The following is a 26,235-nucleotide window of genomic DNA, read 5'->3' on the forward strand; positions in this document are numbered from 1 at the left end:
TGAATATAAGAATTGAATCCATAAACCTCCAGAAAGAAAACACAGGTAGTAAGTTTCTGGATATTGATGTTGGGGAAGAGGCTTTTACATCAGACACCAAAGGCAAAGGCAACAAAAGCAAAAATAAGCAAGTGGAAGACATCAAACTGAAATTTCTGCATGACAAAAGAAACCATCAAACCTTTAAAAGGCAACCTCCCCAGTGAGAAAAAATATCTCCACATCCTATATGTGAGAAGAGGCTAACATCCAAAATACACAAAACACTCCTTTAAATCCAAACAAAAACTGAATAAAAACTGGGGAGAATATGTGAAAAGACAGTTTCCAAAGATGGCATAAAAGGTGGCCAACAAACAGAAAAAAAGTTGTTCAACATCATTAATTATCGTCAGGGAAACATAAGTCAAAACTGAAATCAGCCATCACCTCACAACTGTGGGAATGGCTATATACCAGAGACAGACACCAGGTGTGGTCAAGGGTGTGTACACAAGGGGACACTATGCACTGTTGGTGGGAATGGAAATTGGTGCAACCACTGTGGCAAACGCTGTGGAGGTTCTGGAAAAAATTAATACAAGTACCACATGACCCGGTAATTGATCTACTGAGTATTTCCGTGGAGAACACAAAAACGCTCCCTTCAAAAGAGGGATTCACTCCCATATTCATGGCAGCATTATTCACAATAACCAGACATGGAAACATTGACCTTGGGAGCATTATGCCAAGTAACTCAGACACAGAAAGACAAACACCAGAGGCTCTCATGGACATCCACATGGAAAAATTATAGAGTACATTGATAATGAGAACAGATTGGTGGTTGCCAGATTCAGGGATGGTGGCAGGAAATGGGTGAAGACTGTCAAAGGTGCCATGTTTGAGTGATAAGATCCTCAAGTCATGGAATGTTCTATGCAGCATGGATATGAAAGGTAACCCTGCAGGATGGGGTACAGGCTCCCCTGTTATCAAAGGAACGAGGCGGAGACAAAGTGAAAGATATGTCAAGCTTTATTCTATGCCAAGCATTAGAAGTCAGACTGACCTGCCAGGGCCGCCTCTGAAGAGAGCGACCCCCCTTTGGTCTTACAGTCTAGTTTTATAGGGCACAACTGCAGACCTCTACATATGTGGGTTTGGCTGATTGGATGCCTCCTACCTGTGTGTTTTAGTAATGGCTTCCTGGAACCGATACAACAATATGGCCTTGTTTTAGGTATGTGTTTTAGCAACGGTTACCCAGAACCAGTATCAGTAACTGCTGAGGCATTTATTAAACAACAAAATGGCTACCTAGGCAACATGGAGTCACTATGGCTAAGTAGGCCCAGGCAGGCCTTAGGGGTTTAACAGGTTTTAATGTGGAATTGGCCCCAACACCCCCATTACTTGAAAGTACAGTGTTCCTAGGAAACCTTTCACAACAGAAATGTTGTAAATGGAAAAAGGAATTATCACTCATTTTTACAGAAAAATGAGTGAGCATGCTCAGACCCCAAAAGTTCCTTCTTTTTGGCTCTTCTTAGGCCTCAGGACACAACATCCTAACGGATGCCCAAAATAAATGGAGATAAAGCACAGCAGATGTTCACAGACACAATTCAAAATGCCGGTGGCTGGACCTGGAAAGCAGTGTCCAGGAAGGAGCTGGTTGGTGTGCACGCTGCCTCTGTAGTGGTTCCCCAAAAAAGAGATGCTGAAAGAGATGCCAACTTTCAGGGAGCCACCTGACCTGGTCCATGGTCCTGAGCAGTCATGGCCAGAATATGCAAAAAACTGCTCTAAATTCCAGGCAAGCCTGTGTCCTGAATTGCTTTAGAACAGGGCAAACCATGCCCTCTACTCAGCCTTCTGGGGAGCCTGCCTCAGCGCTGGCAGATCAAGACTCTGCCTGCCACCCTGGAGGAAACCAAGCTTTTTGGAGCTGTGCAAAACCCTCAGAGTGGGAGAATCCTGCATGCCCCCTGAGGCCACACCTTCAGCATCCCCCTCCCCCAACCACAAACCCAGAGCCTGATGCTTAGGCTGACCCCTACCCTCAACTCTGTCCCTGGGGAACTTGCCTCAGGGGGCCCTCAGGGGAGCCCCATGGGCCCTGACTTGATCCTGGTCGGTCACAACACAAACCTAGTGAGAAAGCACTCCAAACACTGGCACATGCGTGGCCCGAATTGCCACACAACACTGGCCAATTCTCACGAGCTTTCTGCCCAAATTAATATTGATTTGGGCAGAAAGCTCGTGAGAATTGGCCGGAAGTCTCCAGCAAACTCGCTTCTAGCGATGGGGGCCGAGAGGGAGCCTCCTGGGCCCGGCCCATGGTCGCAGCCAGAACCTCATGAGAAAGGGCTCTAAATGCCAGGTATGTGTATGGCCAGAATGGCTACAGAACGCTGGCAAACCCTGACTCTACTCAATCCCCTGGGTAGCAGCCTCAGTGCTGTCAGTTTGGGCCTGCCATGACCCTAGGCTCTAATCCTAAACCTAGGTTGTGTTTTTAGGCTTCCATCCCCAGAGGCCTGGCCCCCAAGCCCTCCAGATTGGGGACCCCTGAGCCACAACTCAGCTCTGCCTGCCACCCAGGAAGAAACTGTGCTGTTTGAAGTTGTGCAAAACCCTCAGAGTAGGAAAAATCTGCAGGACCCCCTGAGGCCAGTCGGCACCCCTCAGGCCAGAAACCCGGAGTCTGATGTTCAGCCTGACCCCCACCCTCAACACTGGCCCTGGGGAGCTTGCCTCACCTGGGGCCCTCAGGGGAGCCAGGTGGGCCCGGCCCATGAGCACGGATGGTCACAACACAAACCTAGTGAGAAATTGCACCAAATGCTGGGTGGGTGCATGGCCAGAATCACCCCACAATGCAGGCCTTTGGGCAAAAATGTCGTGGGAATTGGCCAGGAACACCCAGTGAATTCGCTTCCAGGAACGGGGGCCTTCAGGGGAGTTGCTTGGGTCTGGCCTGTGGTCCTGTGTTCACAACCCAAACCCTGTGAGACAGCTCTCTAAATGCTAGGTGCTCAAGGGCCTGAATTGCTTCAAAAGGCCGGCCACCTGTCCTCTACTCAGTCCCTGGGGAGCCCACCTCAGTGCTGGCAGATCAGGTCTGCCATGCCCTTAGGCTCTAACACTAACCCTAGGTTAGGAGGATGGAGGATATTTATCCCAGTGAAAAATCTTGCCCTAAACATGTTCTTGTCTTTTCCACAATGCTAAAACAAATGAATAGCAGAAATAGGGGCACCTGGGTGGCTCAGTGGATTAAAGCCTCTGCCTTTGGCTCAGGTCATGATCCTAGGGTCCTGGGATCGAGCCCTGCATCAGGCTCTCTGCTCAACAGGGAGCCTGCTTTCCTTCCTCTCTCTCTGCCTGCCTCTCTGCCTACTGTGATCTCTGTCTGTCAAATAAAAAAATAAAATCCTTAAAAAAAATAGCAGAAATAAGGCTTACCCAAATAGTGTCGTGAATTTCATTATGATCTTGCTGGTTTCCACTGAACCCATGATTAGAGTATTTCATTAAGTATTTGCCATAATCTACAGATTATCTTTGGAAAAATGAGAATTAATTTGGGATATAAGCCTACCACATTCTAACAGCTCTATTGCACACTGTATGCTGTCACTCACCTTCCAGTAAGATATAGAAGGTAAATCCTATCAGTTCTCAGGTATAATGAAAATAATGTGAAGGATTGTTCTTATTAGTATGGGTTCCCACACAAAAAGCAGAATGTGTTTGTGTGTATTCATTATCTTGTCCTGAAATACATCATGATTAAAGCAAGTAGTTTTATGAGTCCATAGGTCATTCTCTATTTTTTCTTTATCAACATTTAAATGAAAATAAACAAATTAATTAAGTTTCTGTTGTAGACCACAGATTTTCAAAATAAGCCATTCTGCTAAGTCACTGTAAAGAAAACCACAACAAATGCCAAGATTCTGAGGGCAGAATTTGTCTGGGTCCACTGGTCACACTACTCCTGGGCCAGATTATGTCTCCTGTGACATTTCATCCTGAGCAGCTCTGAAAGTGGTGTTTAGCCAGCTTATCTTCAGAGAAGTTGTCCATGTCTAGTGGAACTTTAGCATCATAGATGTTCTTTCAATGGATGGCATGGTTCCCACTGAGATTTCTAAAGATGAGTCTAATCAACTCAAAGAGACCTTGGCAAAAGTTGATCCCAACAACAATGGATTAATGTGTGACTGAACATCCTGAGCTTCTCAAGAAAGCTAATATATCATTAGCCAGATATAAAGTGAGAAAGATTACTCAAAAACCAATGGTGGATGGTGACAAGAATAAATACAAGAAGATCAATTTTAACAAATTTGTTTATAATTTCCAAGAGGTAAAAAGCAGTGATATTTCCAAAACCTCCCACAAAGCAGTCAGCAGGAAAGAAGGGATTTGCACTCTGCAGTGTGTGTGTGTGGGGGGGGGGGGTGGACTTCAGAGCTGTCAAGTGAAGTAACTATTGTCCTCTCTGAGCCTCTATGTTCTATGTATCTTGTTTCTGTGCTAAATGCCCACCACCCGGCACTTGCTTAGAAGATTGGAATATGAACGTCATGAGACAATAACCATGCTTTCCATTCAGCGTACTAGTTTTTCTTTGAGAATCAGAGGGCAATTGGTTATGAATGTCCTTGCTTATCTTTATAGTACTAAGAATTTGTGAAAGTCACTATGTGGAATATAATAAAAGCTTTTCATGTTCTTTAATTCTTACAATCAGTATATTTTTACACTAGTCTTTCTACCTGATCCCTTTTGTACATGTAACAGTATTTTGATTACATTAAACAAGACTACTGAGATTTTGACACTTTTTAAAATGGGTGAGTAAAAATTTGTAAAAACATATAAGAATTATGTAAAAAGTAAGTAAAAAACATGTATTACAGGGAGAGTAGAAAAAAATACCTTATCTTTGAATCTTCTTTCTCATACCAAAGATGTAAACAATTGATACACTTTGTCTTAAAACACTGTTTTATTGTCTTATCAGGTAAAGGGTTAGTATCCAAAATCCAAAGAACTTATCAAACTCAACACCCAAAGAACAAGAAATGGGCAAAAGACATGAACAAACATGTCTCCAAAGAAGACATACAAATGGCCAACAGACACATGAAAAATTGCTCAACATCACTCGGCATCAGGGAAATACAAATCAAAGCCACAATGAGATACCACATCACACCAGACAAAATGGCCAAAATTAAGAAGTCAGGAAACAATAAATACTGACAAGGTTTTGGGGAAAGGAGAACATTCTTATACTGCTGGTGGGAACACAACCTGATATAGCCACTCTGCAAAACTGTATAGAGGTCCCTCAAAGGGTTAAAAATAGAGCCACCACATGACCCAGCAATTGCATTGCTAGGTATTAACCCCAAAGATATAAATGGAGTGATCTGTAGGGGCATCTGCACCCCAATATTTATAGCAACAATATCCACAATAGCTAAACTATGGAAGGAGCCCAGATGTCCATCAATGGATGAATGGATAAAGAAGATGTAGTATATATATACCATGGAATATTACTCAGACTTCAAAAGGGATGAAATCTTACCATTTACATTGACGTGGATGGAACTGAGGGTATTATCCTAAGTGAAATAAGTCAATCAGAGAAGGACAATTATCATATGGTTTAACCCATTTGTTGAATTTAAGAAAGAAAACAGAAGTGCATAGGAGAAGTGAGGGAAATATAAAACAAGACTAAATCAGAGAGGGAGGCAAACCATAAGATACTCTTAATCATAGGAAACAAACTGAAGTTTGATGGAGGGGAGGGGACTTGGGGGATAGAGTAACTGGGTGACAGGACACATGATGTAATGAACACTGGGTGTTATATGCAACTGATGAATCACTAAGCTCTACCTCTGAAATTAATAATACATTATGTTAACTAATTGAGTTAAAATGATAAAAAACAATAAAAACAAAACCCACTTGATTTGATACATGTGTGTTTATTTTAAAACTTGTATCATCAAAACCTCTCAAAATTAAAATGATGTTGAATTTTACACTTATTAGTAGAGAGGGTGCTTAGAACTCAAACAGCATACAGCAGACAAGTATGATACATGTACAATACAAATATATTTTTAATTTTACACTTAAGAAAGGAGATTTGAGCACTAAATATATAGATACACACACACACACACACACACACACATATATATATATATGACTTAATGTATTCTTGCTTAGTCAAGCTGCTTGCTGTGGTTTTCAAGATCATAGTGTTATTCTAATTCAGAAAAGTGAAATAATCTGGTAACAATCTAGTTGTCCAAATAAAGACTTTATATAATAAAGAAAACCAAGCAAGAGAAATAGAAGAATGCATAAAGATATAAATTAAAGAGTATCTATTTGACTGGGTTGCCACATGGCCCAGTCTGTTGTGTCTGACTCCTGGTTTCAGCCCAGGTTATTATCAGGGTCTTATAAGATCAGTCCCCAAGGTATGTGGAGTCTGCTTCTGATTTCCTCTTCCTCTCTCTTTTCCCCACCAGCTCATGTTCTCTTTCTCTCTCTCTTTTTCTCTCTGTCTCTCTCTAAAAGCAATAAATGAATCTTTTTAAAAAATAACAGTACTTATTCTATACAAATATAGTCTTGAGTATGGGTATCATGAGGGTTTCTTCTGGTTTTAAGAAGAATAATATCCATTAAAAAGAAGAAGAAGAAGAAGAAGAAGAAGAAGAAGAAGAAGAAGAAGAAGAAGAAGAAGAAGAAGAAGCAGCATAATATCCATTAAACCAATATCAACCAAATGTGATTTAATACAAGGACAGAGGCTTAAAGAAGCTAGGGAGAATGTGAAACTGGCCTTCTTGATTCAGAAATTTGAATTTCATAATGAATTAAGTATTTCCTGTTCCTCTTAGCCACATGGCTTCTTATCTCCTATGTGTATCTGTGAGTGTGTGTGTGTGTGTGTGTGAGTGTGAGAGAAAGAGAGAGACAGAGAGAACAAAACAGAGAGAGACAGGGATGGAGGTAATTGACATAACTTTTCTCTTTATGTAGGTCAGTGTTCTCTACTTCTCTATGCGTGTGGCCAGGTGTGCATTCAAGTTTTCTAGAACCTGAAACACATGCAAATTTAGGAGTTCACTTAAAACATAATATTACCTACAAAATACTTATTTAGAATGAATGAAGAATTAATAACATAATTTTAAATGCTGACAAATTACATATGTATTACAATATCCTAAATAAATAACTTTTCAAATAATATACTTCTTGGTAAATACCTCTAACAAAATTTAAGGAAGCTTTTATTCTGATATAATTTGAAGCTGATAGAATAGTTGTAAGACAGCAATAAGAAATTTTGTATACTCTTTACACAGATCCACCAGTAGTTTAATTTTGCTCCATTTACTTTATCATTTTTCTCTACCTTTCCTTTTGTAGGTATATATATTTACATACTATTTTTTTCTGAACAATTTGAAAATAATTTGGCTGTTTACTCATAGACATTTCAGAGTATATTTTCTAAAAATGAAAACATTGATTTATATAACCATAAAACACACACACACAAAAAGAAAATTTCATTGATGTTTTATTATAATCTCATCTATAGTCCATATTCAAATTTTGTCAAAGATCTTTATAATGTCCTTTGTAGCAATTATTTTCAGGTTTGGGATTCAGTCCAAGATCAGACATTTCATTTCATTGCCATGCTTTTCATTTTGATATGGGACATTTCTTCATACTTCTTTGACCTTCACATTTTTTAAGAGTACAAGACAGGTATTTTGCAAAATATCTCTCAATTTGGAATTGTCTCAGATTTCATTATAATTAGTGTGGAGGTCATGGTTGTGTCCCTTTCACACAATACTTCCAGAGAAGCTGACATGGAGCTCCACTGAGTGATGGTCTCACTTGCTGGGCCTTTGGGTGTGCCATGACACTTACAACTAGATCATGCTTCCCTTGGGTGTTCCCAGATAATCGTTGAACACAGTAGGGGAATTTGAGCTGGGCCTTTCCTGACCAAAAATGGGATGCCTTTAATGGTCCAGCTTTGTTCAAAGATTCTCTACCAGCCTGGCTGAGGCATTTTCAGAGTTGCACTAGGGGCTTGTGCAATCCTTCCTTACTGCTCTCTTTCTGTAAGTGTCAGAACTGTATCCAAGGCTAAAAGCCTCTCTTTATCTTCTCCTGCTTCCCTCAGCTTCATACCTCATAGCTGTTTTCCCTAATACATCTATTCAATGTCTAATCCTATCTTATAGTCTGTTTCTGAGAAGCATATAACCATTGAGTGATTCAAGAAAACAGGTGGTTAGAAATGGTTCTGAAATTGATTTCCCACTTCACAGTGGCAAGAAGAACTCCCATCTGAGAGAAGAAGGGGGCACAGTTATTTCCTAGCACAAGGTGATGGTGCACTTGCTGAAGAGTTCACCAGTGGTGCAGTGGGAGAATGTCGCTATGGAGGTACATGCCCTTTCTAGTATTTGAAAGAAATGGCGGGAGTTGGGAGAGGAGAACAATGGCTAGAACCAGTGAGTTTACTGGTTATTATTATGTTGTACTGAGACCAAGCAATAATGAGAAAACAAAGGCAATTAACCAACAGTAAATTTAAGTGTGATAGATTTCAAAGAGTTTGCAGTGACTCATAGCCTGATTTAAAAAGAACACAGCTGAAGAGTAAATTTAACCTTGAAAATTGAGTTGCAAAACCCATTTGTCATTCAGTATGGTATCGGCACAAAAACAGACACATAGATCAATGGAACAGAATAGAAAGCCCAGAAACAGACCCTCAACTCTATGGTCCAACTACTCTTCAACAAAGCAGGAAAGAATGTCCAATGGAAAAAACACAGCCTCTTCAACAAATGGTTTTGGAAAAATTGGATAGTCACATGCAGAAAATGAAACTGGACCATTTCCTTACACCACACACAAAAATAGACTCCAAATGGATGAAAGACCTCAATGTGAGAAAGGAATCCATCAAAATCCTTGAGAAGAACACAGGCAGTAACCTCTTTGACCTCAGCCGCAGCAACTTCTTCCTAGAAACATCACCAAAGGCAAGGGAAGCAAGGGCAAAAATGAACTATTGGGACTTAATTAAGATCAAGAGCTTTTGCGCAACAAAGGAAACAGTTAACAAAACCAAAAGACAACTGACAGAATGGGAGAAGATATTTGCAAATGACATATCAAATAAAGGGCTAGTATCCAATATCTATAAAGAACTTTTCAAGCTCAACACCCAAAGAACAAATAATCCAATCAAGAAATGGGCAGAGGACATGAACACACATCTCTGCAAAGAAGACGTCCAGATGGCCAACAGACACATGCAAAAGTGCTCCACATCACTCGGCATCAGGGAAATACAAATCAAAATCACAATGAGATACTACTTTACACCAGTCAGAATGGCTGACTGGGCCAGTAAGGGGAACCCTCCTACACTGTTGGTGGGAATGCAAGCTCGTGCAACCACTCTGGAAAACAGCATGGAGGTTCCTCAAAAAGTTGGAAATAGAGCTACCCTACCACCCAACAATTGCACTACTGGGTATTTGCCCTGAAGATACAAATGTAGTGATCAGAAGAGGCTTGTGCACCCAAATGTTTATAGCAGCAATGTCCACAATAGCCAAACTATGGAAAGAACCTAGATGTCCATCAACAGAGGAATGGATAAAGAAGATATGGTATATATATATATATACAATGGAATACTATGCAGTCATCAGAAGAAATGAAATCTTGCCATTTGCGATGACGTGAATGGAACTAGAGGGTATTATGCTGAGTGAAATAAGTCAATCAGAGAAAGACAATTATCTTATGATCTCCCTGATATGAGGAGGTTGAGAGGCAATGTGGGAGGTTTGAGGGGGTAGGAAAGGATGAAATGAAACAAGATGGGATCAGAAGGAAGACAAACCGTAAGAGACTCTTAATCTCACAAAACACACTGAGGGTTGCCAGGGGAAGGTGGGTAGGGAGAGGGTGGTTGGGTTATGGACATTAGGGAAAGTATGTGCTATGGTGAATGCTGTGAAGTGTGTAAACCTGGCGATTCGCAGACCTGTACCCCTGGGGCTAATAATATATTATATGTTAATTAAAAAATTAAAAAATTATAAAAAACCCATTTGTCATTTAAAACTTAGCAAGACAGATCTGTTATATTAAGGGCTTCTTCCTGGTTTAGAAAATGTGGGATCCAGATCCATTGCATGTGGGTATCTGGATGGATGCCCTCCAAGGATTTGGCTCTGCATAACTCTGAACCCTCAGAGTATGGTCTACCCTTTACTTGTAAGAGTTAATGTTTCCTAATGGAGGAAGTCAATGAAGAGGTCTCGCTCATACAAGAATATGGTCATCATACTCTCCGGGTTGCCACCCTGGTAACTAAGGTTAAATCTCAATGTGATTACATTATGAATGAGTTGCAAGAGAAAGATAGTGTGTATTAATAGGAAACAGGGCATTGGAATTTAAGGGTAATTGATCAAGGAGACCAGAATGTAAGACAGAAGAACATAAAGGATAAACAAGAATTCATTGACTTGGGGCCGCTTTCTGAGCTTATTTTGAGACCTTGGTAAGAATTCTGGTATATAAAACAAACTCACACACAAAGTGCCTTTTTGAAGTCTAGAGAATGTGGAAATGCCTGAGTTGCCCTGGCAGCAGGCAGAGAAAACAGTGACAAGGTAAAGGAGGTGGGCATGCTGTGGTTGATCTATTATGTAAAGCCAGAAGCAATCAGGGAACTGTGTTCTATGGGTAAGCCTGGAAGGCACAACATTTACCAAGGAACACCCTGGTGAGAGGGGCACCAGCATCACTAAAATGTTAAGATATATATTGATCTAATTTTTCCTAATTTGTTATGTAACTATAATAAGCCTAAACTTTTTGTGACTTTCTTTTTTAGGTTGCCATTAATAGTCACCATTTTCCTCCCTTAAACATAGCTTTTAAAAGAAGGGTCATGCCTCCATATTTCCTAGCATAGCTTGGTGACTAGAAAGTTGTCAGTATGAGTTCTAGTAGTTTGGGGATGGAGTCTTTTGGGTTTTCTATATAAAAAATCATGTCATCTGCGAAGAGAGAGAGTTTGGCTTCTTCATTGCCTATTTTGATACATTTTACTTCCTTTGTTGTCTGATTGCTGTTGCTAGGACTTCTAATACTATGTTGAACAAGAATGGTGAGAGTGGGCATCCTTGTCGTGTTCCTGATCTCAACGGGAAGGCTACAACTTTTTCCCATTAAGGATGATATTTGCTGTGGGTCTTTCATACATAGATTTTATGAAGTTCAGGAATGTTCCCTCTATCCCTATACTTTGAAGCATTTTAATCAGGAACGGATGCTGGATTTTGTCAAATGCTTTTTCTGCATCAGTTGAGAGGACCATGTGGTTTCTCTCTTCTCTTATTATTTGTTCTATCACACTGATTGATTTGCGAATGTTGAACCACCCTTGTAGCCCAGGAATGAATCCCACCTGGTCATGGTGGATAATCTTTTTAATGTGTTGTTGGATCCTGTTTGCTAGGATATTTTTGAGAATCTTAGCATCCATATTCGTCAGTGATATTGGTCTGAAATTCTCCTTTTTGGTAGGGTCTTTGCCTGGTTTGTGGATCAGGGTAATGCTGGCTTCATAGAAAGAGTCTGGAAGTTTTCCTTCTGCTTCAATTTTTTGAAACAGCTTCAGGGGAATAGGTGTTATTTCTTCTTTGAAATTTTGGTAGAATTCCCCAGGGAATCCGTCAGGTCCAGGGCTCTTGTTTTTTGGGAGGTTTTGATTACTGCTTCAATCTCGTTACTAGATATCAGTCTATTCAGGTTGTCAATTTCTTCCTGGTTCAAATTTGGGAGCTTATAGTTTTCCAGGAATGCATTCATTTCATCTAGGTTGCTTAGCTTATTGGCATATAACTGTTGATAATAACTTCTGATGATTGTTTCTACTTCCTTGGTGTTAGTTGTGATCTTTCCCTTTTCATTCATAATTTTATGAATTTGGGCTTTCTCTCTTTTCTTTTGGATTAGTGTGGCCAATGGTTTATCGATCTTATTGATTCTTTCAAAACACCAGCTTCTAGTTTCATTGATACGTTCCACTGTATCTCTGGTTTCTACCTCATTGATCTCAGCTCTAATCTTGATTATTTCCCTTCTTATGTGTGGAGTTGGTTTGATTTGTTGTTTATTCTCCAGTTCTTTAAGGTGTAGAGACAGCTGGTGTGTTCTGGATTTTTCAATTTTTTTGAGGGAGGCTTGGATGGCTATGTATTTCCCCTTTAGGACCGCCTTTGCTGTATCCCATAGGTTTTGGACCGAAGTGTCTTCATTCTCATTGGTTTCCATAAATTGTTTCAGTTCTTCTTTGATCTCCTTGTTGATCCAAGCATTCTTAAGCAAGGTGGTCTTTAGCTTCCAGGTGTTTGAGTTCCTTCTGAACTTTTCCTTGTGATTGAGCTCCAGTTTCAAAGCATTGTGATCTGAGAATATGCAGGGAATGATCTCAGTCTTTTGGTATCGGTTGAGTCCTGATTTGTGACCCAGTATGTGGTTTATTCTGGAGAAGGTTCCATGTGCACTTGAGAAGAATGAGTATTCTGTTGTTTTAGGGTGGAATGTTCTGTATATATCTATGAGGTCCACCTGGTCCAAGGTGTCATTCAATGCTCTTGTTTCTTTACTGATTTTCTGCTTCGATGATCTGTCTATTTCTGAGAGAGGTGTGTTAAGATCTCCTACTATTAATGTATTCATATCAATATGACTCTTTATCTTGATTAACAGTTTTCTTATGGAATTGGCTGCTCCCATATTGGGGGCATAGATATTTACAATTGTTATATCATCTTGGTGGATAGTCTCTTTAAGAATGATGTAGTGTCTTTCTGTATCTCTGACTACAGTCTTTAGTTTAAAATCTAATTTATCTGTTATGAGAATCGCTACCCCAGCCTTCTTTTGAGACCCATTGGCATGAAAGATGCTTCTCCATCCCTTCACTTTCAGTCTGGGTGTATCTTTAGGTTCAAAATGGGTCTCTTGTAGACAACATATGGATGGGTCCTGTCGTTTTATACAATCTGCAAACCTATGCCATTTGATGGGCGCATTTAGGCCATTCACATTGAGAGTGATTATTGATAGATACGTTTTTATTGACATCGTGTTACCTTTGAAGTCTTTCTTTCTGTAGATTGTCTCTATATTTCTGTTCAATGCTATTCTTAGTATTTTTCCTCTTTTACAGAACCCCCCTTAATATTTCCTGCAGTGTTGGCTTGGTGGTTTCAGTAACGTGGCAGGATACAAAGTCAATGTACAGAAATCAGTGGCTTTCTTATACACTAACAATGAAAATACAGAAAGGGAAATTAGAGAATCAATTCCATTTACTATAGCACCAAGAACCATAAGATATCTGGGAATAAACCTAACCAAAGAGGTAAAGGAATGGTACTCGAGGAACTATAGAACACTCATGAAAGAAATTGAAGAAGACACAAAAAGATGGAAGACCATTCCATGCTCTTGGATCGGAAGAATAAACATTGTTAAAATGTCTATACTGCCTAGAGCAACCTATACTTTTAATGCCATTCCGATCAAAATACCACCAGTATTTTTCAAAAGCTGGAGCAAATAATCCAGAAATTTGTATGGAACCAGAAGAGACCCCAAATCGCTAAGGAAATGTTGAAAAACAAAAATAAAACTGGGGGCATCACATTACCTGATCAAGCTTTACTACAAAGCTGTGATCACCAAGACAGCATGGTACTGGCATAAAAACAGACACATAGACCAGTGGAACAGAGTTGAGAGCCCAGATATGGACCCTCAACTCTATGGTCAAATAATCTTTGACAAAACAGGAAAAAATATACAGTGGAAAAAAGACAGTCTCTTCAATAAATGGTGCTGGGAAAACTGGGTAGCTATATGTAGAAGAATGAAACTCGACCATTCTCTTACACCGTACACAAAAACAAACTCAAAATGGATAAAAGACCTCAATGTGAGACAAGAATCCATCAGAATCGTAGAGGAGAACATAGGCAGTAATCTCTTCAATATCAGCCACAGCAACTTCTTTCAAGATATGTCTCAAAGGCAAAGGAAACAAAAGCGAAAATAAACTTTTGGGACTTCATCAAAATCAAAAGCTTCTGCACAGCAAAGGAAACAGTCAACAAAACAAAGAGGCAACCCACAGAATGGGAGAAGATATTTGCAAATGACAGTACAGACAAAAGGTTGATATCCAGGATCTATAAAGAACTCCTCAAACTCAACACACACAAAACAGATAATCATATCAAAAAATGGGCAGAAGATATGAACAGACACTTCTCCAATGAAGACATACAAATGGCTATCAGACACGTGAAAAAATGTTCATCATCACTAGCCATCAGGGAGATTCAAATTAAAGCCACATTGAGATATCACCTTACACCAGTTAGAATGGTCAAAATTAGCAAGACAGGAAACGACATGTGTCGGAGGGGATGTGGAGAAAGCGGAACCCTCTTCCACTGTTGGTGGGAATGCAAGTTGGTGCAGCCACTTTGGAGAACAGTGTGGAGATTCCTCAAGAAATTAAAAAGAGAGCTTCCCTATGACCCTGCCATTGCACTACTGGGTATTTACCCCAAAGATACAGATGTAGTGAAAAGAAGGGCCATCTGTACCCCAATGTTTATAGCAGCAATGGCCATGGTTGCCAAACTGTGGAAAGAACCAAGATGCCCTTCAATGGATGAATGGATAAGGAAGATGTGGTCCATATACACTATGGAGTATTATGCCTCCATCAGAAAGGATGAATACCCAACTTTTGTAGCAACATGGACGGGACTGGAAGAGATTATGCTGAGTGAAATAAGTCAAGGAGAGAGGGTCAATTATCATATGGTTTCACTTCTTTGTGGAGCATAACAAATAGCATGGAGGACAAGGGGAGTTAGAGAGGAGAAGGGAGTTGAGGGAAATTGGAAGGGGAGGTGAACCATGAGAGACTATGGACTCTGAAAAACAATCTGAGGGCTTTGAAGCAGCGGGGGGGTGGTAGGTTGGGGGAACCAGGTGGTGGGTATTAGAGAGGGCATGGATTGCATGGAGCACTGGGTGTGGTGCAAAAACAAGGAATACTGTTATGCTGAAAATAAAAAAAAATAAATTAAAAAAAAAGAAAGTTGTCAATAAACAGTAATGAAATGAAGAGATGAGACAATACATGAATAAAAGAAGAAATTAGAAAATGAATCAGTGTGTGAATCTAAGAAATTCTCTGCTGAAGAGCTTTTGATCTATTTTTTCCCAGTCTAGTGGGAAAAAAGGAAGTATAAATCTGTGATAAATATTAATTCCTAGTTTTAATTAAAAGCAACAGGTGTTCACTTTCATTCTCTACCCTCCTGTACACACATGTTGACACACAAACACACACGTGAGATTTTTCACTTATTCATATATCCATATTTGGGCACTAAGAATGGAAATTTCTTGCTTTTTTTCCTCCTCCCATTTGAGGTTATTAGGATCCCTACACCAACCCCTGTGGAGAGTCTCCAGTACTCTGGAATGTTCCCTTGGGGCACATGACACAAATTTTCCTTTAAAGGCTCAGTGCAATAATACAGATATCAGGGAAGTTTTGGAGGTTGGCTCTGCACATGCACATTTATTCTTAGGTTGAGATTTTCCTTGAACGAGATCCTAAATACCTGGACCAGACTGCATTTAGCTTACTCTTTTGCTATCCAGGAAGTAAGGTATTAAAGATGTATAGAGATGTACAAAAGAGGGGATAGTGGCAGGATTTCCTTTATCTTTCTCTTTTCGGTAGGCAGTAAGATAGAGTGGAGAGAACCTTTGGGTATGTATCAATTACTTATTATTTTTCCCAGAAATAAAGCTTTGATTTCATTCACACAACTTGAAGGCAGAAGTATTGTGTGGGATTGGGTGTTCTCCTTAAATGTGTGTTTCCAAATATGGCATTAAAATTCAGCATAATGTTATTGTGATTATGATCATCTGTATTATTTCTCTATCTAACTTGGAATCCTTATTCAGTAGTGGTGGAAGTTAGAAATGAATCACTCCCATGATAAGGAAGAATGAGAGTATAGTTAGAAAATTGTTCTCCACCATTAGATCAATGACCAGATTCCTCTTGCTTCTTTCCTGTCCTCCTTTGGTGGTCCTCCAGATCATAGTGTAATTGTCCTTGATTATTTTCTAGAGAGACTGAGCTGTGACTTTGTTTCCTTGACTTTGGGTAGCTAAAACAACACGGAGCAAACAATACTCATATGCAAAAAAAAAAATATGGATGTAAAGAATTGAAAATGGTGTAATGAAAACACAAGTATTCTTACCTATAGTGGTGAAAAATATGGATAGAGAGCAGGTGATATCAAAATTGTATTTTATAAGCTTGGTGCTAGTCATGTGTTAATATTACTATTCCAGTAACCTTGTCTACATGCTAGCATAATATAAATCAAACTTATTTATAGAAGAAATTGTATTCTGATGCATCAAAATTATTTTGAATTTTTTTTTGAAAAAGAAAACTGCTTAAGTTTGTAGTTAACATGTAGATCTTTTTAAAAAAGATTTTATTTATTTATTTATTTGACAGAGATCACAGGTAGGCAGAGAGGCAGGCAGAGAGAGAGGAAGGGAAGCAGGCTCCCTGCTGAGCAGAGAGCCTGATGTGGGGCTCGATCCCAGGACCCTGGAATCATGACCTGAGCCTAAGGCAGAGGCCTAACCCACTGAGTCACCCAGGTGCCCCAACATGTAGATCTTTAACTTAGATCTTGGAGAGTTTTGCAAATACATTGAAGATGAGACCTAAATTATTGTGGAAGCATAAAGCCAGTTTTACTGACTACAGCTATGCAGATAAAAAGGAAATTTAGGAGTATAAAAAGAAAGTTTATCTAGTATTTAAAAAAAAAAATACATCCTTCGAAAAAGTGCATTTGTAATCCCAGAAAAATATTTTCAGTTTTTAATTTAGAGGTACTTAGTTTTTTCTTAATTTTTCTCCCTGTTTCTTATACATGGATGTAGTGTTAAAATGCAATAGAGCTAAGGAAACATATTTGGATAAAAAATATACTATCTTTTTCTCAAAACCAAGTAGTTCTTTCTGTGCAGAAATCAAGACACTGAACTACTACTTGCTCTTGTTATGAGACTCTAATTCCAAATCTGTGATATTGTATTGTATACCTGCTATTTCAATACAAATGTATAAACCATTGACTGAACACCACAGTTCAGAGATTGTTCAGTGTATGAAGGTGAGTTAGAATGGAAAAGAATAGTGATACTTATTGATTAACTTATGCTAAATTGTAATGTTATTAAAAATGATTTTATAAATTTTTATTGCAACTGTAATCATGTATGCATATATATTGTGTATGCATATATATTGCATATATATCATTAAGAGAAATTTTTATTTCTCTTAATGATATATATGTAATAGAACTCAGAAAGTACAGTGTTAACAATAAATATGAATTGTGAATTCACCAAGTCTAAACATAAAAGCTTATTGGCAATTCTGCTCTTCAAAAAGAAACCAATTTTTATATTGCAAAGCTCATATTTTATAGTTTTATACAAACAAAAATTAACACACTGCTTGAAATTCCAAAGCTAAAATTTTAAATTATGAATAAACACATATCTTAAATATATAGAAAGTTGTAAGTCAATTTAACAAGCTGCCATATGATTTAGGTGTGAATTTGAGAAGTCCTCATTTTAAAACTTTCCCTTTGTATTAATAAAGCAAGATATTAAATTTAATTGTTTTTATGGTTGGATTGTGAAGAAAGCTTATAAAACCTGGAAATGAAACAATTTGATGCAATTAGGTTTACTTACACACTATCATGATTTTTATTTCCCCAAAGTGATTTTGACCTAAGTGTTTTATTTCGAATTCTCTTTTTCTAATATTCTCCCCAATTCTTTGGTATCCCACTTACCTAAAAAAAATGTGTGTGTGTGTGTACATGTGCATGTGTGTATGCACAGTTTTTAAACGTTTGTGTATAGTTTTCATTCTGATATACTCTTTTGTATTGCATATATAATTTAAAACATAATTTGTATGATGTTTATATTAAAGGATAGTTTAAATAGTTTATATTTACTGAAAAAAACAATATATTTGTTTCACCTCTGCCATCTTATTTTTTCTTTCCACTTTCTTTGTATTTTTTTTGTTTTGTTTTCTTACTCTATCATGGTAATTCCTTATTTATCTTTCCTAATAATCTTAGAGAAGATGTCCTGTATTTTTTTTCCTATGGTAGTTTCTTTTATGTGTTCAAAGGAATAATATTTAGATTATGATTTACTAATTATACAATTAGTTTATAAAATATTATTTGTTCATCCATTCATCCATCTGTTATTTATTTAAAACTTTGTTATCTTTTATATACCAGATGGTTTGCTAGACACTGGGGATGTAACTGTAAATACAAACTGCCCTTAATATCAATAGTTTCATTGAAATGTGGAGAATTTCCACATTTAAATTGATTTTTATAGTATTGTGAGATAGATAAAATAAAAGAATAATTCTTCAAACAAAACAATTCCTTACCTCTAAACGTGGTTATTTGTAACTACATTATTTTAAGATTATTTAGAGGATGTGTCACTATTATCATATCCAAGGGACATTCGGGTCTTCCTGAAGGTTTCCCTTGAAGAACGAATAGGAACGAGCTTTATTTGAGGGGGGCAGTGATCAGAGGGGAGCAACAAAAGGACAGAGGACCTTCTATTCCAAAACCAAGAATATCAGTCAGATGTGAGTAGGAAACAGCAAATAACAACAGGAGAAAACACTGTCTCTCCCATTTTGATCCTTCAGAATTCTATTCACGCTTCAGGTCTAAGGCCCTTGGTCTTTTCTCTTAGGAGGTTCTCCTGAGACTAGGCTGGACTCACAGGTATTTCTGTGACACCCAGTATAACTCTACCATACAATGACATGAGAAGAGGTCCTTGAAGGGCATGCTTATGCCCATGTTCAACCCGTGTTTCCTTGCTATTCCAAATCAAGTTACCTTTTGACAAACCTGATTATCCTCTCTTGGTAACATATGTGACACAGAATTTCCATGTGACTATTTTCCCTATTTGATGATGATGATGTTAAGAGAGTCATTTTTTTTTCTTTTCTTTTTTTTTTTTTAATGGAAGAGAGAATAGCATTTCCTTTGAGGGAAAACAGAAGAAAATTTACTTAGTGGCAAATTCAATTGCTTTCCATGATGTTAACTTTTGTAAATGCCCAAGTTGCTGTCAGTCTGAGAAGAATATGCAAATATAGGTATTGAGCACTTAAAATGTGGTAGTATGTTTTATCATGCTATCTTCTTTGTTTTCTCAGCAATATGTTTTCTTTTGTTCTTGATACATTCTAATAGACATATGCAATTTTCACAATTGCATCTTGAGGAATTCTTACAACCTGAGACTTATACACCTCATGACTGTATATAAAAAAAGAATATTCACAGCACTTCAAAAGACCTCTCTACATATGCTTCCTTCCAGTTTCCATTCTCTCCCACCTAGGGAGAACACCCTCCTGTTGCTAACAGCACAGATTACTTTGATCTATTTTTGTATTTTGTATAGATGGCATCAAACATGACATACTATTTGCTGTCTGGTTTTTAAATTATTTATCTTTATTGTGAGATTTATCCATATTGTGCATGCAGTTATAGATTGTTTATTCTCATTGTTACCTAGATTTCACTGTGAGAAGGTACCAGATTTTATTTACCAATTCTCATATTAATGGACATATAAGTATTTCCTTTTTTATTACAAGCATGTTGCAATAAACATTCTTGTTGATACGTTCTGGTAAAAATAAGTGCACATTTTTATTAGGAATGGAACTCATGGCCATATACATATTCATCATTACAAGATAAGCCCAAAATATTTCAACTCTATAATCACACCAGCAGTTTTTCCATATTTTTTGCCAATACTTGGTATTTCTAGTCTTTTTCATTTGAGTTATTTAGTTTGATATACACTGCTATGTCATGAGAGATGCAATTTCCATTTATTTTCCTAATGACTAGAAAAGTTGGTGCCTCCTTACATGTTACTGGTATTTTTTTGTTCTTTGGTGAAACATGTAAGTGATCTGTCCCTTCCCCCTCTTTTAGTGTTATTGTGGGAGTATTTCATATATTTGGATATTAAATTTTTTTGACTATATGCTTTGCAAATATTCTCTCTTCATCTGTGGCTTGTCTTTTCACTTTTAGCACTGTCTTTCAAATAAAACTTAACTGTAACATTTAATCCTTTTTTTTAATGAGCAATTTTTGTGTCCTGTTTTCAAATCTTTCCTACTTCAAATACCAAAGAAGATGTGTTTTTTGTATTTCATAGTTAGCTCTAATATTTTTCTAAGATTATTTTTGTATATTACATGATTCAGGGAACAATGTGTGTTTCTTTTCTCTCTCCACATACATCTATAGATTCAGGAATATTTACTGAAAATATCACTTTTTTAAGTAAGCTCTAACCCAATCTGGGGCTTGAACTCATGTTCCTGAGATCAAGAGTCACAAACTCTACAAACTAACCTACCTAAGTCCCCTGGAAAATGCCATTTTTGTTCATAATCTGTTTCTTTTGTCATAAATGAAATGGCCTCATGTGTGTTTCAATATTTGGTTTCTGGACTCTATTTCTTACAATAGTATTTTTATCTGTGCTAAAAAGGATAGGTAATCTATTTTTTTAAGGAAGTTAAATAAATTATCTATATGTATACCTTTAGAAATTGGAAAGATGGGGTTAAAATTTGTATATTTCATCAACACTATTCTTATTGTACTGACATGATCTTAGAGACACTGAAAGAGCAAAGATACCTCAAGGAGATTAAGTGGATTACAAAAATTAACTCTGGGGTCAAGGTGTTCTGTCTAGTAAATTGAGGGAGTTTCTAGCATATTAGTTGACAAATTTCTATGTAAAGCAATTGGCACTTTTTCTAATTTCTGGTCATTATAGAATTACTGGGAAAGTGGTTAATGGAAACCAATTGAGTTGTTTGGGAAACATGGCCAGAGTCCCTTTCCTTTCAGGAAGCAGAAATCTTCCACAAATTACTTGTTGAAGTCCACTGACTAAATGATTACCTGCCATTGTAATCAGCTTCCCTCTCTCATTAATTCTTATTTTGCTTACCTGTTGAACTGAGACAATAGTATCTCAAAGTTTCCACATCCTCCTCCTGACCTCTCTTACAGGGATGGGCTGGGTGGTGAAGAGCATTACCACGAGGGGCAAGACGAGGCTACTGACTTTCTCACAGCTTAGTAAGCCTTCCAAGCACCACAGAGTTCACTCCTGAGCCTCTGCATTCTTGTGAATTCCTTGTTATTTACTCTCCATTATCAAGGAATTCCTTATTTGATATCTACAAGAGTCTTTATGAGCTAGCTCCTGGACAAATGTCCAGTTTATTGTTTGTTCCCCTCATACCGGTGCATTCTCACAGACTTGATTGTTTCTTTTTCTTTTTGTTTGCTTACTTGTTTTTGTTTTGATTCCTATACTTTAACATATTGACTTTTTTCCTCTGGAATTCCTTTTACATATGCATCTCCCTTATATCTTGTCTTCCTTCAAACTAGATAGCAAATACCTTCTCTTCTGACAATCCCTAATGCCTCCTCTAAACACTCCCAAAACACACATCCATTTTACTAATGTAGTGCTTATTTTGGACTTTGCACATACTTCTATTATACTTTTTGTTATGTTTCTTGTGATTATTTGTGTGCCCTTTGGTCTCTCTATTAAACTCTGAATTCTTTAAAGGATGAAACTGAGTCTGGTTCCCCACATCATCACATTGGAAGTGCTCAATAAATAATTATGAGAAAGGAAGAGATTAATGAAAGAATGAGATGCCATTTATCTACCCCCAATATTTAATTTGAAAATTAAGTTTAATTGTTTGTATAGAATTTGGAATTAATGAATTTTTCTCTTGGAAAAAAATGAATTTGATGTGTGGCTAGAAATAATAAACAATTTATTTTATTTTTATATTTTTTATGTTTTTTATATTTATTTTATTTATTTTTATTTTATTTTTATATATTTTATTTTTATTTTATATACATTTATAGACATTTTATTTTCATTTATATTAGCTCCCATTTATATTAGCTCCCAACTAAAATGGGTTCAATTGCTAATGTTAGGGAAAAATGTAAACCAAGTCAGAAAGAACAGATGCATACAATAAAAATTGGCAATGTCAACATCTTATTGAATCATAAATACTACTGGAGTAACTAGCATAACTGTGGAAATGTAACTTTGTCTTTAATAATAATATGAAGGTAATATATGTTTTGTTTATCTCTTTTCTGTTTTGCCACAGACACCAGATAATCTCAGAGGAATGTGTGAAGGAAAAACAGGAAGACTGGTAGAAAGACAGAAGGAAAGAAATCATTTGTTACCATTGATAGATTTAGTATGTGAAGCAAAATTAGCTGCTTTCTAGGTTTAATTGGAAGTTTATTCTGAATATAAATTTAAAAGCATCCATACAAATGCATATAGACCAGGGACAGGACAGAAATGAGGTGTCTTAAAAGTGAGAAGAGTGAATTAAAGATTTTACTGAGTTGGGAGACTTTAAGCTCCATCAGGGAATAAATTTTACATTTATTAATTACATTTACATTTACAAATGCTTCGAACAGTTCCTTAGTAATCAAAATTATTATTGGCCATCAGTTAACAACATGAATATAAAATAATCATCTGTTGGGTCACTGGTTATGTAATCAAAGAAGTGTTTTTGAGATCAAATCTAGGAAGCACATATAGTTATTAATAGGAAAGTAAGGTCCTAAGTCTCTAAGGAACTTAGCCAAAGTCTCTAAGAGAAGTCATAACAGAGTTAAACTTGATTATAAATCTATGAGGATCGGAATCCTTACAAAAATAATGTAGGATCAATATCTGTGGTGAGTTTGCTTAATTGCTTAGTAAGAATTGGTTAATAAGAATTGGATTACTTCATAAGAAATTTGTTAGATGAATAGATACTTTAATTAATGAATAACAAATTATACAAAAGAAAACTAACCCCTGACTCTCAGAAAATTTTGTTGATCATTAAAATGCACTATGGAATTTTAAGATGTGAGTGTGAGAGGAGAACAGTGGCAGTAAAGTATATTTTTCTTCTTTTTCTTACTCTAGAAAACACACATGAATTTTAGGCCTAATTGATCATGCTAATGTTGAATAAAACAAACTGGATCCCAGCCTCATTCATTCTTAGAGGAGTCCCAGGACTGGAAGATATACACATGTGGATTTCCTTCCCATTCTGCTCCATGTATGTGGTGGCCATGGTAGGGAATTGTGGGCTGCTCTACCTCATCCGCTATGAGGATTCATTGCACAGACCCATGTATTACTTTCTAGCCATGCTTTCCCTAACTGATATTGTCATGTGCTCTAGTACAATCCCTAAAGCTCTCTGCATCTTCTGGTTTCATCTCAAGGAAATTGGCTTTGATGAATGTCTGGTCCAGATGTTCTTCATCCATACCTTCACAGGGATGGAGTCTGGGGTGCTCATGCTTATGGCCCTGGACCGTTATGTGGCTATCTGCTGCCCATTGCACTACTCTACTATCCTCACCAATCCCATCATTGCAAAAGTTGGGTTTGCTACTTTCCTGAGAGGGGTGTTACTCATCATTCCCTTCACTTTCCTCACCAAGCGCCTGCCCTACTGCAGAGGGAATATAATTCCTCACACTTACTGTGACCACATGTCTGTAGCCAAATTATCCTGTGGGAATATCAAGGCCAATGCCATCTATGGTCTGATGGTTGCCCTCCTGATTGGGGGCTTTGACATCCTATGCATCACAGTCTCCTATACCATGATCCTCCGGGCAGTGGTCAGCCTCTCTTCAGCAGATGCTCGACAGAAGGCCTTCGGCACCTGCACTGCCCACATCTGTGCCATTGTTTTCTCCTACAGTCCAGCTTTCTTCTCCTTCTTTTCCCACCGCTTTGGGGGCCACACAATCCCTCCATCTTGCCACATCATTGTGGCCAATATTTATCTGCTCTTGCCTCCCACTATGAACCCTATTGTCTATGGGGTGAAAACCAAGCAGATACGAGACTGTGTCATAAGGATCCTTTCAGGCTCTAAGAATGTCAAATCCCATGGCATTTAAATGAGATATTTAAAAAAAAAAGACATTTCCATGACAGAGCGGATTTCCTGTTTAGGCAAGAGATGTGAATATTTCAGGAAACACTATTTTGGCATGAGTGATTCATTTCTAAATACATGTTTTGAGAATCTCAACAGGCTGCCAACCAATTTTCTATGAATTCTCTTTCCTTCTCATTCCTGGGAGAAGGAACACATATCTTTGAACAAACCCTAATTAGCCCATTTTCACTAAAAAATAAAGTGAGAGTGGGGCGCCTGGGTGGCTCAGTGGGTTAAGCCTCTGCCTTTGCCCCAGGTCATGATCTCAGGGAGCGTCCTTCCCCCACCACCCCACCTGCCTCTCTGCCTACTTGTGATCTCTGTCTGTCAAATAAATAAATAAAATATTTTAAAAAAAATAAAGTGAGAGTAGGTGATCCTGTTTCCAAATAGCTATTATAATTTTTACATTGAGAGCCAGTTGTTCCTTTCCTCTGGAAAATATGTGCTATATATTTTTAATCATTACTAAAATATGTTTTTTCAATGACTTCTTTCTGAAAGAGAAGCTATAAATTACCCTATGTATGAAGTCATTAATGTAATGAATTTTAAGTCTCTGGGTATCTGAGAGAATCTCAATGAATAGGTCTCTCCTAGCCATGACACACACATGTTTTCACTACCGACTAATCCGATATCCAGTTTCCTTCAAGAGGACTTTTGGAAGCACACAATCTGGAGGTTCAGGGAGACAGATCTCTTAACAAAATGTAGCACACAATATAATGTTTTATAAGCAGCATGAGAGGGGATTGAAATCAAATTGTTTCCTCTTATCTGCAATTATGAATCTAATAAGTAAAATTAAATATCTTTCTAATATTTAAGATTCATATAAATAATAGAACAAATGAAAGACTGGAGGAAATAGTTCTTTTATATTAATGTCTTATGATCAAAGCCAATTTTGCAAAGACTACAGAATAAACCAAATTGTTATCCTTATATCTTTTTGTCTAACTTAAGAGAATATGTATTATCTCCACCAAGGCTAAGCTATATCAATCATATTGCATTTAGTTATTTAATTAGTAACTCTTTACAATCTCACATTTTAATATCTTACAAAGCAACACCATCCTCTAATATATAACCACCTTCCATTTTTTACACTAGTTCTCTGCTCACCTTGACCTCAAAACCCCCATAATAAGGGTTGGTTCATAAACTGGCTTTTGTACATAGAGGGCAAGCAGAAACAGAAGAGAGAAGCAGACCACTCCAGATTGGTAGGTGACAGTTTTAAAACCAAGGGAACATATATACAAGACTTGGGTAGCTGCAAGATGAGCCTTTGCACCTGCCTGTCAGAGTCTTAAGAGTTTATATAGAGGTGTTAACTGGGTTCAGTCTCACATACCACCCACATGGTCTCAGCAGCACATTACTTTCTTAAGATTGTGTCCTTAAGGGGGCATAAGTAAGATGCACAGTCCAAGGACAGGGGAGAGCATGAGGCGTCTACAATTGCCTGGGTCCAGTGTTCAGGTCAACATAAGTCATGCCCTCTTGAGGACCTATTTGAAGAACAAGTTGTCATCATCTTTCCCTTTACTTTCTCAACTTGAAACCATCTTCCCCCAATTGGTCTTTTTGTCATCATATCCATCACCTGAAATTGTTTTTATCAATTTCACCAGTGGCTTACATGTTAACAAATTAAATAGGCCTCTTTCTGGGCTCATCTCACTTTATCTCCAGGAATAGCAAATCCAATTCTGTATTCCTGATAACTTGAAACATTTTCATTATTTTAATTCAAAAGCATTACACATTTTATGATTTTC

The 26,235-nt window shown here is 37.6% G+C and overlaps 1 protein-coding gene across 1 annotated transcript; it reads left to right on the plus strand.

Annotated features, from left to right (window-relative positions):
- Nucleotides 1-23,438: 23,438 nt before the first annotated feature.
- Nucleotides 23,439-24,404, plus strand: LOC116865385 (olfactory receptor 52N4). The gene has a single exon (XM_032853655.1). It carries the CDS (start codon nt 23,439-23,441, stop codon nt 24,402-24,404), a length of 966 nt encoding a protein of 321 aa, XP_032709546.1.
- Nucleotides 24,405-26,235: the final 1,831 nt, after the last annotated feature.

Source organism: Lontra canadensis, unplaced genomic scaffold, assembly GCF_010015895.1.
Source record: "Lontra canadensis isolate GAN:19392208 unplaced genomic scaffold, GSC_riverotter_1.0 scaffold7, whole genome shotgun sequence".
NCBI lineage: Eukaryota > Metazoa > Chordata > Mammalia > Carnivora > Mustelidae > Lontra > Lontra canadensis.

What these genes read in the sequence shown, in the direction of transcription:
- LOC116865385 (XM_032853655.1), top strand. Translation starts at nt 23,439, where the DNA reads ATGCTAATGTTGAATAAAACAAACTGGATCCCAGCCTCATTCATTCTT.